At 39.9% G+C, this 19,346-nt stretch overlaps 1 protein-coding gene and 1 non-coding gene across 4 annotated transcripts in view; one reads left to right on the top strand and one right to left on the bottom strand.

Annotated features, from left to right (window-relative positions):
- FREM1 (FRAS1 related extracellular matrix 1) overlaps nt 1-19,346 on the bottom strand; it is a 257,613-nt gene that overhangs the window by 104,964 nt on the left and 133,303 nt on the right. For all 3 annotated transcript variants that reach the window (XM_063696367.1, XM_055350801.2, XM_055350804.2), the window contains 6 exons: nt 18,445-18,641; nt 12,199-12,522; nt 9,581-9,689; nt 6,890-7,021; nt 3,250-3,594; nt 2,381-2,523 (listed from right to left, as the gene is read on the bottom strand). In XM_063696367.1, coding sequence (XP_063552437.1) covers nt 2,381-2,523; nt 3,250-3,594; nt 6,890-7,021; nt 9,581-9,689; nt 12,199-12,522; nt 18,445-18,641 — 1,250 coding nt within the window. The remainder of the gene's footprint in view (nt 1-2,380; nt 2,524-3,249; nt 3,595-6,889; nt 7,022-9,580; nt 9,690-12,198; nt 12,523-18,444; nt 18,642-19,346) is intronic.
- On the top strand, nt 11,346-11,450 carry LOC115935948 (U6 spliceosomal RNA). The gene has a single exon (XR_004071531.1). It is a non-coding gene; the product is annotated as a U6 spliceosomal RNA (small nuclear RNA).

Raw genomic sequence — 19,346 nt, 5'->3', positions numbered from 1 at the left:
TTAATTTATCGCAACTATAAGGATTTGGTTAATCACCTCTATTTGTAAAAGGCCATGGGAGGGGTTGAGGATAATCTAGTCCAGAAAAGATGAAGGTTGGAGCTGAAGCAATGGCAGTGAGGTGGGGAGGTAGAGATAGATCAGAAAAACTCATCAAGCAGATTTAGTAAACCTGCTGACTGATTGGTTGTGCTGACATTAGAGAAAGGAGTCAGGCATGACTTCAGAGATTCCAGCTAGTTATTTTGTGCAAGTTTTTAGGGACACATGCTAAATGTATTTTGGTCATAAGTTTAAAATGCTGATGATACATACATGTAAAGATGTCAGAAAGAGAGGTAGGACACACGTCTGAGCTGGATAAATATTTAGGGGCCAAAGATATATGGTAATGAAGAGAGCAAATTTGTAGATCTCCCTCTGTCCCCTTCTCTTTCTCTTTCTAACATAAATTAAGAAGATGAAAGCAGAGAAAAACATGATAAGCATCTTTAGAAACCTATCCATCACAGGGAATAAACTTATAACTAGATCTACAGAGTTTAGTTTGACCAATTTGCCCAGATTCAGAAATAATTATGTTGCACTAAAGTTTTCATTACAGAGAAATCTGACATCTATACTTGTGTATATGAAGAGCATGATTTATAAAATATATAACAACGAAAGAAGAAAAAAGAAGTCCTGAATTTTTCATTTTTAAAAAGGCCTATAGGCTACTAAAAGTGATACGGTATCCTAGTCAGAAACATAACTCAGATTGGATAGATACACAGAAGACTTAGAAGTAAATCCTATTAACTGTTACCATTTTGAACTATCAAATAAACTAAGGTTTCAAGCAAAAACTTAATCTAGAAATGACATATAATACATTGATAAAAAGAGGGAGGTGTTATTTGAAAAGGAATTGACCTGTTAGTCAAAGAGCAGATGAACTGAGTTTTCTCATTCATTCTCTATTCCTTCTTAATAGGGATTACCTATTGCCTTCCATTTCTGAGCTCTCTGGAATCATTCTTCCTGATCATCTCCTTCTGTTATACTCTTCTTAGCACACAGATGAATAGCTCAATCATCTATGCATTAGCTAATGTCAGTGTCTATGACATTATGGGAAGGCATTATGTGACAAATAGGACCCTTGCTTTAAGCAGTCATTCAAGAACAGGTTGGAAATTTGCTTGGATCCATATACAGGCTATCTTCCAAGATAATAGGTACTAAATGCCTAGCAAAATGTACGTACATAGTAGGTTTATTAGCCTGTTCTCACACTGCTGATAAAGACATACCTGAGACTGGGCAATTTACAAAAGAAAGAGATTTAATGGATGTACAGTTCCACATGGCTGGGGAGGCCTCACAATCATGGCAGAAGGCAAAAAGGATCAAGTCTCATCTTACATGGATGGCAGCAGGCAGAGAGACAGCGCGCGAGCTTGTACAGGGGACCACCCGTTTTTAAAACCATCAGATCCCGTGAGACTTATTCACTGTCATGAGAACAGCACAGGAAAAACCCACCCCCATGATTCAATTACCTCCCACCGGGTTCCTCCCATGACACGTGGGAATTGTGGGAGTTACAATTCAAGATGAGATTTGGGTGGGGACACAGCCAAACCATATCAGTAGGTGATTACTTAATTTCAGCTGTCCTTTTTTAAAATCTCTATTATCAACCAGCCTCTCCTTTCAAGGAGTCTACTCTATTATAGTTGTCCAGACACTACCTGACTCCACATTCTGTAATTTCTATATGGCAATGTTTGCTTAAACTTATTTCTGCATTCTACACATTTAAATTATATCCTCTAGTGGTAGAAGAGACTCTTAGATCTTTAAAGACAACAATAAATAATAGCTAATGTATTTATTGAGTGTTTCCCATGAACCAAAATGTTCTCAGTACTTTACATGTATTATCTCACCTTCACAATAACTCTAAAGGAAGGTTCTATTATTATCTGTTTTACAGACAAGGAAACTGGAGCATGGGTTGACCAGTCAGTCAGTGTCAAGATCAAGAGGGAAACTCAGGCAACCTAACTCTAGAGCCTATAATTTAATCACCACATATAAAATAAATGTTTTCTTGAGTGTTGGGAGACAAGCAAATTTTGTGAGTTGCTCTACATAAAAGGGTCCCATAGTTAAATGACCTTGAAACACTGAATACATAGATATATATAAAACTCTTTCAAAAAGGAAACATTTGAGTAGTCCTATTGCAAAGAAATCTGCTTAATTTTGTTTAATCGATTGTTTTTCAAATTTTAAACCTTGAAACCTATTTTCGTGTGGTTTCTAACCACATCTCCTAGAACTGATACCTGTGCACAAGACTTTGGGAAAGTGTTCAGAAACGGTCTCTTACCTGTGGCACTGAAAGATTTGGAGGTTCATGGCTGTCCCACAGGACAAATTGAAAAGAATCTTCAAAGATTTCTCCACCAAAATGACGATAATAAATGATTCCATTAAACAAATCCCTCTGAAGGAAGCCAGGGACAGGATAGCCTATTGGGTCGATAAAACACCACATACTTTTGTACAAGCCTATCAAATATCGAGGGACAATGATATTGGACTTATCTTCAAAAGTCTTATCTGTCTAGTACATTACATGTACCCAAGGAATCTGCATTAAATGTTTTCATCAAAGATAAATAATAAAGCAGAAAAACAATAAATAATAAAGCAGGAAAACTAAAGTCACTACATCTGTCTTGATATATGGAAAAATTAGCATTAGAAAAATATTTTCAAGAAAATTACTCTTATTTCAAATATACAAAGTAACACTAACTACTTACTTGATCCCTATTTTGTCAAACTCCGGATCTACCTACTTTAAGAAGTAGTTACAAAATGATTCTAACAAAATGTAAACAAATGTTATTCATGAAATTATCAATAATCTAGAATAGTCAAAAAATCTCCTTTTAGACTAATTTGTTCTATCACCTTGCTTGGCTGACTTAATTTTTCATAGTGTAATGGTTACTTTGAGGCTTAGCTCTGGAAATCTGTAGATGCACAACCTTGGACAGATCAAATTAACTTTCCTAAATCTCAGGCTTCCTCATTATGAAATGGGAATAAAAATACTATCTTACTTCAGAAACTTGATGTTCACCTTAGCACAAACTCGGACACAATTTCGGCAAACCCAGAAGGATGCATAGAAGGTTCTCTATGGAAGAGTGAATTCCATTCAAATGATCTTAACTGCCCAGAACTTACCTATCAGTCCTGGCCCTGGCTTCTTCATGATCTCCCCAGCCTGTGGAGGCTTTGTGATATTGAAGAAGATGTAGTCATCACTGGCGTCCACATCTGAAGCTTGCAGCATGGATCCCTGGATCAGGATGGTCTGCCCCTCCTCCAGTTCAATCACAACATTGGTTATGAGGAACGGGGGACTATCATCTTTGGGCAAGACGTTGATGGGGAATTTGTGACGGATGCTGTGATGGCCATCAAATATCCGGAAGACCACGAAGTCTTTGGTGGAGTCGCTGTCATCATGATGATAGCGAACAACTCCAGCCTGGAGGTCAGCCACGGTGAAGAGAAATCCTTTCCCCCCTGAGGGAGAGAGCAGAGATGGAGCAGATTGAGCAAGGGAGTGCAGAAGCAGCAGCTGTAGGGAAAGCATCAATACAGCAGAGGCTGCTAAGGAAAGTGTGCAGCCCGTATTTCCCTCACCTGGAAAAACTACAGATTGTTAGTGGGTTCTGGGACAACATATCTAGTTTTGAATACTGGCTCCAACATTTATCAGTTGTGCAGATTTGAGCAAGGTATTTAATTTTTGAAACTCATCTATAAAACATGGATAATACTACTGTGATGGTTTTAACTTTTTCCATCAACTTAACTGGGCTAAGGAATGCCCAGACAACTGGTAAAATATTATTGCTGGGTGGTTCTGTGAAGCAGTGTTTCTTGAAGTGATTAGCATTCGAATCAGCAGACTGAGAAAAGATCACGCTCATCATTGTGGGCAGGCATCATCCAATCCATTGAGAGACTGAATAGAACAAAAAGGAAGAGGAAAGGGGAATGCTCTGTCTCTTCTGGAGCTGAGACTTCCTTCCATTTTCTTTCCTCTGACACTGGAGCTCCTGGCTCTTGGGCCTTTGAACTCTGGAACATAAACCAGCCATCCTCTAACACCCGCATTTGTGCCTCCACCCTCCACCTTCCCTACCCCACTCACCCCTCTCCACTCCCCTTGCCCATCTTCTCAAGCCTTTGGCTTTGGACTGGGTTACACCATCAGCTTCCCTGGTTCTTGGGCCTTCAGACTAATACCCATGACTTCCTGGGCTTTCCTGGTTCTCCAACAGCCTAACAAGAAACCTCTCAGCCTCCACAATTACATAAGCCAATTCCCAGAATAAATCACCTCATAGATAGATAGGTAGGTAGGTAGGTAGGTAGGTAGGTAGATACATACATACATACATAGATAGACATTCTGTTGGTTTAATTTCTCTAGGGAACCCTTACTAATACAAATACTTACCTCATAATCCACAGCAAGAATGAGAGAACTTAAGCAACAGTAAGCCTACAATAAATGTTGGTTATTCTTCAGCTAATTGCTACCATCTTACATGGCAGCAGTTCTTAGAGGAGTGGTCTCAAACCAGCAGCCTCAGTACCATCTGGAAAGTTTTAGAAATGCAAATTCTCAAGCCTTACCCTGGACCTGCTGAATCAGAAATTCAGGGGTGGGTGGGAGGGAGGCAACAACCAGTGTTATCAAGCCTATTTGAAAATTACTGGCTCAAAGACCAAGAGCTAGAGCTCTAATATCTAACAGTCTGGGTTCAAATCCCAGTTCTGCCATTTTCTAGGTGTGCAACCTTAGATAAATCAGTTGTTCTAAGTCTCAGGTTACCCATTTGTAAAATGGGAATAATAATAGTATCTAATATCATAAAGTTGATATGAGATAACAAGTTAAAGTATACAGAATGCTTTGTACAGTATCTGTCACAAAGTAAAGCTTAATAAATGATCATACTATTTTGTATCTCCTCTGAACCCAGACCATCAATGCATTATGGTCTCCCACTCTCCATTTCATTTCTGTAGTATTAATAAACATTGCTTTGTTTTCTCCAGATACTTACAACTCTTCCTTTTTTTTTTTTTCTTTAGACGGAGTCTCCCTCTGTCACCCAGGCTGGAGTGCAGTGGCGTGATCTCAGCTCACTGCAACCTCCACCTCCCGGGTTCAAACGATTCTCTTGCCTCAGCCTCCTGAGTAGCTGGGGCTACAGGCACGCACCACCATGCCAGGCTGTTTTTATGTTTTTAGTAGAGATGGGGGTTTCACCATGTCGGCCAGGCTGGTCTTGAACTCCTGACCTCAAGTGATCTGCCCGTCTCGGCCTCCCAAAGTGCTGGGATTACAGGTGTGAGCCACTGTGCCCGGCCAGAGACTTACAATTCTTAACGGCAGGTGCACCCCATTATTCTCTTCACACCACGTGGCTGTGTTAAAGACCTTAGAGGAATAAACGATTTAACACTTTCTTGACCAAGAGCCACTTTATGCTTCTTCCTCACTACCAGAATCCTAGTTGTATTTGGCATAGCAATACGGTCATTTAAAAATAGTCAGGCTTCGCGACTTGCTTGCACTGAGGAGTTGTATGTGACATAGTTTGATAAAGAAATCTAAGTGGAAATTGTTGTATTGTGCTCCTAGGAAAACTTGTTAGATACAGCAAACTTAGATCATGACTTCTTTCATTGTTCCTTCTGGGTCTTCAAGCCTCAAAGACATGAAGAAAATAACTAATTTTCAAGCCACTACGCTTGGATTTCTCCTACACCCAACCTGACTGGTATACCCAGATTTAAACTGGCCTCCCACTGTCCTGGGATTAAGCAGGAGGATTTATAATACATTTATTATTTTGTTTTTGATTCCAGAATTCCCTGCTCACAAATGATGGTGAGAGTTATCTTTCTGCTTTACAGTTAGGGAAACTAAGAAGATAATTGAATTAAATCCTCTGAGTTCATTATAAGGAATGACTTATTTTATCATAAAGTGTAAATATTACTTTTATTAGATTATTACCTTGTTAACTATCATCCCATAGAATTATAAATTTATTTCTTTTAAACCATGACAACTACTACTAATAGCATAACATCATTATTACTAAAGTATTAATTAAGCATTAATTTTTCTTTTTCTTTTTTCTTTTCTTTTTTTTTTGAGATGGAATCTTGCTTTGTCACCCAGGCTGGAGTGCAGTGGCATGATCTTGGCTCACTGCAACCTCTGCCGCCCAGGTTCAAGCAATTCTCATGTCTCAGCCTCCCGAGTAGTTGGGACTACAGGCGCCCACCACCATGCCCGGCTAATTTTTGTATTTTCAGTAGAGACGGAGTTTTACCATATTGGTCAGGCTGGTCTTGAACTCCTGACCTCAGGTGATCCACCCACCTTGGCCTCCCAAAATGTTGGGATTACAGGCGTGAGCCACCGCGCTCGGCCTAATTTTTCAATATACTTCTTTGAAGCAGAGAAATAAAAAACATTCTGTCCTCCAACAGGAAAAAAAAAATAACTAGTTAAGGAGTATACTTACAAGAAGCCATGCATGGCATCCAGAAAGCAAAACTGAGGTTTAAACAATGAGCCACGTACAAGGTACCATTCATAAATGGTTAGACATTGATCTGAGCATTTGAACACAAAAGTCAATGGTTTCAAGATCTCCAGATTTTCTGCATTTGACAATTTCATTGAGAAATTGGGCCCAAGAGATGCTACATATATCTGTTAAATACATCTACTTTTGAAGAAAATACTTTTGGATTCTTTGCTAGGTTACCAAGTTGGATCATTCACCTCTTAAAGTCAGCCATCCATGCTGCAGGCCACCAACGGTGACTAGCCGGACAGCACCAATGTCGTCATTGTCGACAATCTGAAACTGTTCCCAAGTGATGGCTCGAGACTGCCCCTCAAGGAGACTCAGACCTATGAAAGAAAGGAGAAAAGGGTGTTGGTATGATAGACTGGATAAAGAAAATGTGGCACATATACACCATGGAATACTATGCAGCCATAAAAAATAATGAGTTCATGCCCTTTGCAGGGACATGGATGAAACTGGAAACCATCATCCTCAGCAAACTAACACAGGAACAGAAAACCAAACACCACATGTTCTCACTCATAAGTGGGAGCTGAACAATGAGAACACATGGACAGAGGGAGGGGAACATCACACACCAGAGCCTGTTCGGGGGTAGAGGGGAAAGGGGAGAAAGAGCATTAGGACAAATATCTAATGCATGAGGGGCTTAAAACCTAGATGACAGGTTGATAGATGCAGCAAACCACCATGGCACATGTATACCTATGTAACAAACCTACACGTTCAGCACATATACCCCAGAACTTAAAATTTTTAAAAAAAAGATAAGAAAAGGGTATTGGCAAGTTCTATGACATGCCAACGTGCCTGCTTAAGAAAAGATGAATGAATTTCCACTCATGAAACCATCTGAATATTGCATCTATAAAAGCTTTTCAAGAAACTGGAATGTGCTTTTATTTTTAGTACTATTTTTATTTTTAGTACTATTAACTCCAATATTACAACAGATTACAGATAATCCTGAAAGGGAGCAGAGCAAGCTGGTCGAATTGCAAGGTAGCGTGCTGCTGGACTTATGCTTCTCTCACATCTGCCAGCTTCACCTGCCATCCCGGCCTCGACTAACTGACTGTTCTCTAGCTGCAGCCGCCCCATGAGGGTTCCCAGTCTCCAAAATTGTAAAGCCCTCCTGCCACCACTGCCTCATCTTCTGATGCAGCCGGCTACCTCCACTGCCCTCTAGTGGCGGCAGGACCAACCTTGTGGCTGATCAGGCCCAGCACCAGGGGACCAAGGAAGTGTGTGCAATGGCTAAGAGGGGCCAGATAACACAATCTGGGCATGTGGGGAGTTAACAGCCAGTGAAGTAAACTTTAACCCATTAAAGACAGGAGATGGGAAATAACTGACCATTAATACATTGTTGACCTTTTCCCAACCCCACTTCCAACTCTTACCAGACACAGCAGTTGCATCTTCTCCCTGGAGACATCAACACCGCAGAGCAATCTGCTTTATCTTATTGTAAAGCTGTGACACCAGCTCAGCCATGGCTTTTTATTTGCTTCTCCCCTTACTCTTGCTTTTAGTATAGGGTTATTACATCTGATCTGCCTCGGGGTCTGTTTTCTAGGGAAATTGGGCTAATACATATATAAAGGAGAGGGAGAGAGAAAAAGAAGGAAGGAAGGAAGGAAGGAAGGAAGGACGGAAGGAAGGAAGGAAGGGAGGGTGGGAGGGAGGAGAAATGGACAGAAGTGCATAAGAAGAATCTCTGTGACTGGCAATAAGGGTTTGGAAGCCAGGAGTGCATAGGACAAGGCATCATGGAGCACAGCAGAGGAACAATCGAGAAGCCTAGAAATATATACAGCAAAATATTAACATTGGTTATATCTTCACGGTGAAATAATAATTTTAGATGTATTCTCCAAATTTCAACGATGGCACAGATCAAGTTTATAATAAGCAAACATTTATTTTAAAAAGGATTCTGATGTTCGAAGCAGCCAAAATGACATTGAGCAAACCTGGGTGTCACCGATCACACATACACGTACAGACTATTCCATCTCTACACTCAGGCAGGAGCCCATGCAACATGTGATTATTCCTAAACTTTAGGTTACTGATTCCATCTTTTCTCTCATTACCCCCTTGACAGAAGTACAGTAGGATGTATAGCCAGAATTATAAATCAAGGCTGCTCACCTGATGTTCTCTATCTCTGCTGAAACTCACACACATACAAACACATATCTATGTGTACACACACATGAGGCAGCTTGTTTAAGCTGCCACCTGAGGATTTAAATCAGACACAGATATTTTTTCCTTAATACTATCTACCACCACTGCTTATAAGTATGTTTCAAATGGTATTGATGGGATCAGTGAGAAGGAAAAGATCTCCATTTACATTCCACATTTACATCTGATCAACATATATATATATCACATAAGTCCACTCAGAATTGAGAGGCATAGAAAGCCATATTTTAAAGCAGTTAAAGCTCTTATTTACATATTTTAGTTTCCATGCAGCCCAACATAAAAATAGACTATAGATTATAAAAGCTAAACCTTTCTCCAATCCCTTGGAACAATTTGAGTTGGAGATTTCAGTCCCACTACACCTCAATATCACAAATAGTCAGTTTTTTGCTTCATTCAGTTGAAAAGTGTCCCTTTGTCTTATCTCCGGCAGAGGAAAGAACTTGGCCTCAGGACACAGAAATCCTGGATTTAAATTTCTCACGCTGCCAGGAGGAATAAAAAAACAACCACGAAAGCTACTATGTGATGCCCTTAATCTGTCTGGGTTTCAGTTGCCACATGTATGACATAGGAATAAAACTACCTTTCTTTCCTGACCCATCTACTTTCTTGTATTCCCTTCAGGGCTATGTTGCTCTATGCCTTATATTGAGCTTTACCTGTATTCCAGGATACACGGGGGGCATTTGTATCTGCTGTTCTGATGGAGATGTGGACTGTCATAGGTGCACTCCTTTCAAAGAAGAAGTCGTATACCTCCAATTCTACCTGTAAACAAACAGAGGCAAAGGAGCCATACACTGAAGCATTACAGGGTAAAGTAGCATTAATTCTGGGTTATACCCACACACAGAGGATTCAGTTTTCTGTGGGGATTCACATTTCTGCGGTTCCCACATCTCATTTAGACAACCTGATTTGACTTTTTTGGGTTCTAGATCTTGTTCCTTACTTTAACAGTATTTTTAAATTTTCTTCTACATAAAAGAATTTATTAATCTAAAATTGGTAATATGCTGGAGAAGTGTCTCTGCACTTGCTTAGGAGACCAACTCCTTCCCACATTCAGTCACTTAAATCTTTCTCAAAGGTGGAGGATCTAGAGAAGTGGTTTTCAACTAGGGGTGATGTTGTCCCCCTAGAGGACTTTTGGGAATGTCTGGAGGCATTTCTATTTTCAGAAGTCGGTGTGTGGGAAAATGCTATTGTCATCGAGTGGGTAGAGGCCGGGATACTAACATCCTACCGTACACAGGACAACCTCCCAAACAAAGAATTATCTGATACAAAATGGCAATTGTCATACTGCTACTATCAAGAAACCCTGATCTAGAGACATGTATTTCACTAGACATATTTTTAAATATCTCAACTTTATTTGCTTTCATGAAATTCATAACTAATAAGTAAGTAGGGGCTGCGTGATAAGTTTTGATCTTTATTATGTGCTGTGTGTGTATTGCACCAGATGTTGACAGAGAAGAATGAGGTATAACACAGAAATGCAAGGCATACTCCCTACTTTTGAAGAACATGTGGTCCATGGGAGAGGATAAGAGAAATAATCAAACAGCACTATATCAGCAAACACTAAATAACAAAAGAAACTGATTCAAGGCTGCCAAAGCAACAGACTGAACAGGAAACTACATGGGCAGGAGGTGTCTTTTTTGGAGGGGTAATGCATTCGGTTGGGCCCCTGGCCCAGGGCTTCCAGTCCACACAACCTGAAAACTGTGTGATCTCCACGGAAAAAACTGAGAGTTACTGTCTAACGAAAAAAATCACACATTCGCACAGGTTCTGCTTTAAGAGTACATTATACAATGCCAGAAACTACACACAGGAAGCAGCCAGAAAAGCAGTGCTCTAAGATTGGATGTGCAATGAGAAATTACTTCCTAACAGGGAAGGCATGGGGGGCCACAGACTATGATGAAAAGGGGGAAATAAAAGCAGAAGGCAAAGCATAGCATTTACAGCCTGAAGTCCTTTGTCTTCCCTTGAGGCTACATGCTGAAAATGCCGAAATTACAATAGAGATAACCCCAGGGACACTCATTTTCCTTAATAAACCTGAACTCAAGTCTATATCAGTCTGCTCGTTTACAATTTCCACCCTGTTTGAATCAAGTTGCTGGTAGTTCTTTAAGCATGTGAAGCATTATTATGTGGAAGACTTTAACCAGCTGTCCTCCCCTCCCACTAACTACAAAACAGAGGAGAGAGGTGGAACCTGCAGCAAAAGGAAATTAGATAGAAGTAGGACCTTCCTGATGGACTGTGTTTCATTGTGAAATTAGTTATCAAATAAGACTACGGAATGTCCTATCCTGAGTCTGTGTTATTAATTAAAATTAAGGATTCCCATAAAAAGCTCTCACAAAAAAAAAGAATAAAAGAATTTATTAATAAAAGAATTGTGTGCTCACCTTGGCAGCACATATACTAAAATTGGAATGATACAGAGAAGATTAGCATAGCCCCTGCACAAGGATGACACAAATTCATAAAGTGTTCCATATTTTGGGTGAACAACACACACTGGGGCCTGTCGGGGTTGGGGGTGGAGGGAGAGAGGACATCAGAAAAAATAGCTAATGCATGCTGGGCTTACTACCTGGGTGATGGGTTGATAGGTACAGCAAACCACCATGGACATGTTTACCTATGTAACACACCTGCACATCCTGCACATGTACCCCAGAACTTAAACACACCCAAAAAATTTTGTTAAAAATAAAAGAATTGTAAACAAAAGTCATCTCTAACTTCAGTGGTCTCTGTGATTCAGGAAGGCTGTCGAAGGCTGCTGCAGTTCTCAAACTGGTGAGCCCTGGGTCAAATGTGGCCCTCAGAAATATTTGGTAGCTAGCACAATACGTTTCACTACAATTTTTAATTGTTTTCTATATTCAAGAATTTAAGCATTTTACCAAAAATGTATCATTTTCCAATTTCTCTTGGCACATGAGTGCTACAGCAACAGTGGGCACACTTGTATCCTTGCAGGGCAGCGGTGGGCATGAGCTGAGTGGCAGCTGCTTCCTGATGGGATGGCTCTTTCTTCAGTTTGCCACAGTGCCCCTCAGTGGGGTTTGCTCATTGACCCCACCTGCCTGGCTCCTCTGGGCAGTTAGTTTGCATCCTGATTTACAGTGATTGATTCTTTTCTGAGGCAATGAATGTACAAAGGAACCTGAGGGTTTAGGGTAGGGGGTTCTTAAATAACCCTGTGACTTCTAACTAGGCTGGAAGCTTTGTCTCTCCTTCTTACCTCATCATGTCTCCTCTCAGAATGGCTGCTGTTTGGTGGCTGATAGGCGATCTGCATGTCACTGAGATCTTTCCAGGTGAATGAGGAGATTGGTCTGGTGTGATCCAACAGGTGAGTCACGTAGCCCTGGAGCGGGGCTTTAGTAATGTTGAACACCAGCAAGGGTTTAGGGGTCTCATCTTCTTCACAGTCCAGAACTGATGTAGTCAAGGAGGTCAGGATGAACTGATCCACTTCCAGAATAAACATGGCCATGAATGCAGCCTTTGGAATCTGATTCGGAATTCCAGCTCTGATATAGACAGGCAGCCACGCACTCTCTGACTTTTGAAGGATAGAGAAAATATAAAGGAGGAAATAATATGAATGAGGTGATATCATACAGGGCTAATAGCATAATATTTAATACAGCCACAGCCTAGCGTCTAGCAGTGACCTGAAGCCTGGCTGCATATTGGAATCACCTGGGGAGCTTTAAACACATGCTGGTACCTAGGATCCATCTCCAGAGGTTCTTGTTTAATTGTTCCAAAAAGGGGAACAGAAAACCAGTATTTCTCGAGCTCCCTGGTGACTCTTACATGCAGCCAGGTGAAGAAGGGAGCACCTACTTTGGCATCAGAAGGAACTGTGTTTATCACTCTATCTCCAACACTTTTAATTTGTGTGATTTTAGACAAGTTACTTAACTCTTCAGTCTCATTTTCTTTCCAGCTGTAAATGAAAATATTAATACTAGACTCCCAAGAATTAAGTGAGGACAAATGAAGTAGCCAAAGTAGGCACTTAGCAATCTGGCACTCACCAACAACCTCCTCCAGCCGCCTTCCTCACCTCCTGTCATGTAGTTTTAAAGGGGGCAGGAGAAGAATGAAGGAAATATGTCTTTATGATTTCGTTCTCATGCAAATGAAGAATAGTTGCTTGGTTGTCCAGCTAGCTAAGACCCTGGATCTTCAAGCAAGGGTTGGGCATTGGGGATTGCAAGTGGCCACTGAGGCTAGGCATGCATCCCCCCAAAATGAGAGCACTATGAGCAAGAGACCCTCCAAAGAAAGCATGAAATTGTGCCACAAGATCTAAGATCTCAACAAGTGCTATGGGCAGAAAGAATCCTCACAGGGTGAGGTGTGGTAGCTCACGCCTGCAATCCCAGCACTCTGGGAGGCCGAGGTGGGAGGATTGCTTGATGCCAGGAGTTTGAGACCAGCCTAGGCAACAGAACGAGACCCTATCTCTACAAAAAAAGTAAAAATAATAAAATTAGACAGGCATGGTGGTGCACACCTATAGCCAATTACTCGAGTGGCTGAAGCAGGAAGGTCACTTGAGCCCAGGAGTTTGAAGTTATGGTGAGCTATGATCATGCCACAGCACTTCAGCCTGGGCAAGAGAGTGAGACTTTGTAAAGAAAAGAAAAGAATCCTCATAGCTGTAGATGCTAGTTCTCACAGGATTTGATCTAGCCCATTGCTGAGAGAACCAGGCTCAGTTATCAAATTTACATTAGTCCCATACTGCTGAACACTTGCCATTGGGCTAGGAGTTGTAATCTGTGTATAACAGAATGCTAAAGTTCCAATAAAAGAGATTAGATGTGCAACTGAATGTAAGACAGGTAGTAAAATATGCAGAATTTACAAAGCAAGTTGTCTGGAACTAATTCCAGACTCCAGAACTTTCTTGCCCATATAAGAATATAAAAAGATTGAGAAAGGTAAGAAAAAGATCGATTAGGAGAGAGGAGTGCTTTGCTGTGTTGTGTTCAGTCACTTTCCTGACCTTCAACACCAAACATTGGCACGGAGCAGGAAGAGCAGAGCAATGCCATATCTCCTGTCCCTTAAAATGTGTTTCTTGCAGTTGAAACACACACAGAGAGCTGACGCAGGGCTCATATCTGAGGAAGCTAACTGGCTGGAAGCAAAAAAAATGATGGCTGTGCCAAAATCAGTCTGTTCTTGCTTGTGGCAACAAGGGACATATAAATGTTTCCAGTTATGGGCCTAGTGGGCAGAGGGCTGGTCTGGGATCTCCTGGACCCTGAACTTCAGAGCGCACTCTTGAGAGGACAAAAATCCAGTAGGAAAATGCTGGAGATAGAATCAAATCCTAGGAGCTGCAGGAGAAATTGCAAGTGATGACTCAGGTTAGAAATAATCCTCTTAAGAGAGCTATGAGTGATAGATCAATGAATGGGACTCTCCAGAGAAACCATAAATTTGTCCCTAAGACAAAGATGCAGCTTGAGACATCTACCAGGCTCAGAGAGCATGAAATCATATGTCATCAATGCCTGATCAAATGAGATCCCTCTCTCCCATTCCCCGAAACCACCCCTGCCAGCAGCCTGAAAATTAAGAAACTAACCAGCAATGCCCAGAGAAAAGAGAATTGCAAGAGAGGAACAGAGGAGAAGACAATCAACCCCTTCCCTTCCCACTGCATGGTTGATTAAGGCAGGTGAACGATATACTGAGATGTCCCAGGGTTTAGAGTATCTAATCTTTGTGTGTCACTGGGAAGAAGTATTATTTGAAGATGCATAATTAGAAAACTCAAGAGGGGTAAATTGTGATTTAGAAGGACTGGTGCTTAATGCTAAGACCAATTGAGTCTAGAGTCAAGTCTAAATAAGTATGTTATTTTAAACATGTTAATAAAGTGGATACAAATGATGAAAGAGCTTACTGCTTGTAATAAAGTATAACAATCATATGCTAGAACTGAAATTGCAAATTATATAAACAAAGCAATTGCCAGGAGAAAGGATCAATTGGATCAGTTATCATCATACATAGGAAGGAGCCAAGAGAGCTCACTTCATTTTTTCACCGTACATATTACAAATATAGGCTTAAGAATATTTTTAAGTTTAGAATTAAGTCCAAATAAAACATCAAATGTGATAAGGAATTGTCAAATAAGATAAAGGCAAAGAAAAAAATCATTTATTTTGCAAGACAAATTTTTTTAATTAGCAAGAAAGCATAAAACATGATAGAAAAAAGTGTATCTATTACTACCACAAATATAAAGTTTATTCCTTATTCAAGACAAATAGTCTGAAATTCAACAAAAATGTCCAATTATATGTACCTTACAAGAAAGGCACTTAAAATTACATAGAAAGATTAAAAGGAAAAGGGTGATACAAATTGATCATTAATGGAAAAAGCAGAGAGACCACATAATTTCAAAGATGAATTCAATGTGGGCAGTTGATAAAAGTAAAAAATATAAGACAAAGATTCTTATAAATAACATTATATTTAATATTGTTCTTCTCAAACCAGTGGGGAATAGAGCAAAAATAAGAAGAATAATTACAGGAAAAGAAAGAACAAAATTATCATCATTAGTGAAAGATATAATTATGGTCTTTAAAAGCCCAAAGAATTGAGAACTTCTTAAAATAATTGAATTCAGGAAAGAAGCCAGATAAAAGAAAATTATTCCAAAAATAGCTTTTCTGTTTATCATCAATAACCATTGAGAAGATATAACAGGAGAAAAATATTCTATTCACCATAGGTTCACAAAAACAAAGTGCCTAGGACTGGACTTAATAAGTATGCTCACCTTACATGAAGGAAACTATGAACTTTATAGAAACCTATAAAAGAACCTTTGTTCAATGAAGTGAGATACTTCATTTCTGGATGGAAAGACTTAATATTGTAAATGTTCCGTTATTCTAATTTTCCCCAAATAATTTACAGTTCTAATTGGATACTGATAAAAATCCTTAGGGGCTTTTTTTTAAACTAACATAAATGATTTAATTATATTTATTTGGAACTAAGTCTAGGTGATAACGGCCATGAAAATTTTGAAGAGAAGTGATAAGGAAGAACTTGCCTGTAAGAAAATTATAGGCCTATTATGTTTAGAATAATATGAGACTGACAAAGAATAAGTAGGTAAATCTAAGAAATAAAAGAGCTAGCCTTGAAATTGTATACGTTATATCCTTATATACAATAGAAGATCATCTAAAATCAATGGGAAACAAGTTAATTGTTCAATGAATAGTGTTGAAAATTTGGGCTATTTGGAAAAAACTGTTCCTTAGATTTCATCATATAATAAAATTTTATTTGAGGTAGATTAAAAAGGCAAATGTAAGGAAGAAGACCTTTAAAAATCTAGAAGAAATTATGAGTGAAGGGTCATTTGGTCACTTGATGAGAATTGACTGTACAACCATAAAAATAACAAAAGAACAAGATACAAAACTTCACATATAGTATAAATGCGATTCCATAAAACAAAACCAACTCTGGCATGCACTCATGCACATGTGTGTGTATGTAAAAATGGTAAAAATACAGCTATATTTATTTTCTTCTTATCTTGCTTTCTGTGTTTTTTTAATATTCTCTGCAGTGAGCCTATTACTTTTATATTCATAAATGAATCTGTTTTATGACATGCCAAATAAGCTATGGAATAGGTTAATGATAAACAAAGCAAGAAGGTAAAGGGATAAACTCCCAATAAAACAGATTTTAAAATATAAACAAATAAAGCCGTGTTCAATATAGTAAGAAAAAAATGAGAAAATTTGATCAAAAAGAAAAATGGCTCCAATTTTTTTCAATGGATACAATAAATCATTAAAAGTGAAAGGAGTTTTGTGTTAAAACAAACAGAAAACATCTATTAGTTGTCTATAGACCTAGTGTTTAGGTCTGTATGCACAAGGTATGTCACTTCTCGGGGCCACCACTATAAAATAGGAAGCTTGAGCTAAACCCAGCCTGGTTTTGCAAACCTGGCTAATGAGTTTTTTACTGGGTGACTTTTAAAACCAGCAATATGCATAGTGCTACTATGTGCCAGGTTTTATGTCAAACACATAATAAGTATTTATCATTTAATCCTCTCAGTTACTCTAAGAAATAGGTATAGAAACCCACTTTAAGTTGAAGAAAATGAGACCAAAAGTCACACAGTTAGTTAAGTGGACGTTTGAACCCAGGCAATCTGGGCCCAGTGTCCATGCTCTTAACTATTATTTGGACTCAGAAATTTATCCTTGAAAAGCTACCCAAGTGATTTACCTGATCAATTTGACTAGTCTGCCTCACAGTTTTTTTCCAGATCTTAATTCTATGATTTTGTTTTATCATTTCTTTATGATTCCTTGTCATATCAATTCCTTGGGGTAATAATGTTCAATATTTGACTGGGCCCCTTAGGAGAAATCCCAGTGAGAAGCCAGATTGTGAAAGATAGAAGTATTTCCAAACATCATCTTGGATCATCTTTCCTCAGCACAAAATCTCAGCTGTTTCACTTTGGGAGGCTGAGGCAGGTGGATCACGAGGTCAGGAGATTGAGACCATCCTGGCAAACACGGTGAAACCCCGTCTCTACTAAAAATACAAAAAATTGGCCGGGCGTGGTGGCAGGCACCTGTAGTCCCGGCTACTCGGGAGGCTGAGGCAGGAGAGTGGCGTGAACTTGGGAGGCAGAGCTTGCAGTGAGCCGACATTATCGCACTACTGCACTCCAGCCTGGGCGACAGAGCGAGACTCCGTCTCAAAAAAAAAAAAAAATCTCAGCTGTTTCAGCAGGTGCAGTTTCCCCAGTTTCCCCAATAAACAAATTATAGAGTTCATGAATCAGCAGCACTGCATGTTAAATATTTCAAATAAATGGAATCCACTTTCTGTCATTATTTCAATATATAGAGATCAATAGGAGAAAAACAAGAGAATTAAAAGAGATTGGAAGACGCAGGAGGTCTTTGGGAGCCTGTCTCCTTGATGAGCCAGCCCTTCATCCCAAAGCCTGGAAGAGTGACAAATCTGTGACAAACATAACCATGGGACTGAGATTCTCCTCCCCCCCTAGTTTCCTGTGACCTTGCAGAGTGGACCCCCTGATTTCAAGAAGGACAAAAGGAAGCATCAAAGAGAAGGTCAAATGACAAGCTGAAGAGTATTGGAAGTAAAGGAGGAAGAAGGTTAGCACATAACTAGCCCCAGTTCTTCCCAAGTTGCCGTACTGATGGTGGACCTAGAAGAGAACCAGAGAAGGCAAATTTTATACAAAAGCTACTGTTTTAAGCACTTACTAGCAGAACCAACAAGCCTGCAGTTCCAATGAGTCGCTGGCAGTTTTACCCCCAAAAGCACAGGAACTCTCCCTGGCATGGGGGCCAGCATGAGTAACCCTGTGTAACTGGCTCTCTTACCGTGAATCCTGGGGGCACCCACACATAACCCCAAACTCTACCTTGTACACAATTTTACTCCTGGTATCTGTGAGGTCCAGTTGGATGGAGATATAATCAGTGTTGGGTGAAGGGGGATCCAGATGCTGATAACGAAGGCCCATCAGCAGGAACTCCTCGCAGCTCACTTTGAGGCTTCCTATTTTCTTTAATCCTGGGGTACAGATTCCACCTGGACACTTCAGTTTTGCTCTCAGTTCTAGAATGTACAGCACTGGATTAAGAGAGTCACTTAAACATAACAATTGTAAAATTTAGAAACCAGTACTCTGTCCCATGAATACTTATTCCCTCTCACTGCCTCAAGAACACTCATGTACCCTCCAATCATTCACTGAGTGGGTTGTCATTATTCTGAAAGCTTGTAGTTTCCTTTACTGAAAAATGGTTGACCAGTTGTCTCATCATGCCCTCACCCACCAAAAGTTAAACTGAGAGAAAAAATTATAAAATGTGTTGTCTGAGGCTTGAACATCTCTGACAAATAGACCAGTGACTCACTGCAGGCCTTCCACAGTCTAGCTCCAGTCTTTCCTTTACAGAATCAGCTTCCATGTCTCTATCATACAATCTCTACTAGGCTGTCTACTCACTGAAATCCCCTCCCCATGTGGCTATCACACACTCAAATCCTGCGTATCCTTCCAGGTCCACCTGGTCTTTTTACTAAGCCTTCCCTTAAACATTCTTTGACCACCTGAACCAACATGCTCTTTCTCACTGAAAACCATAATTGTCTCTCCAACAGTCTTCACATCTCTAACCAACTGTATTTCCACTCTTGTTTAGTATATAATACTCATAAGCCACTTTCAAATTAAAAAAAAAAATTGTACAGATGAGGTCTTGCCAGGTTGCCCAGACTGGTCTTGAAACCCTGGCCTCAAGCAGTCTTCCTTCCTCA

This window comes from Gorilla gorilla, chromosome 13 (assembly GCF_029281585.2).
Source record: "Gorilla gorilla gorilla isolate KB3781 chromosome 13, NHGRI_mGorGor1-v2.1_pri, whole genome shotgun sequence".
NCBI lineage: Eukaryota > Metazoa > Chordata > Mammalia > Primates > Hominidae > Gorilla > Gorilla gorilla.
Note: the sequence above shows the minus strand (reverse complement) of the source record. Positions and strands in the feature narration are given on the sequence as shown.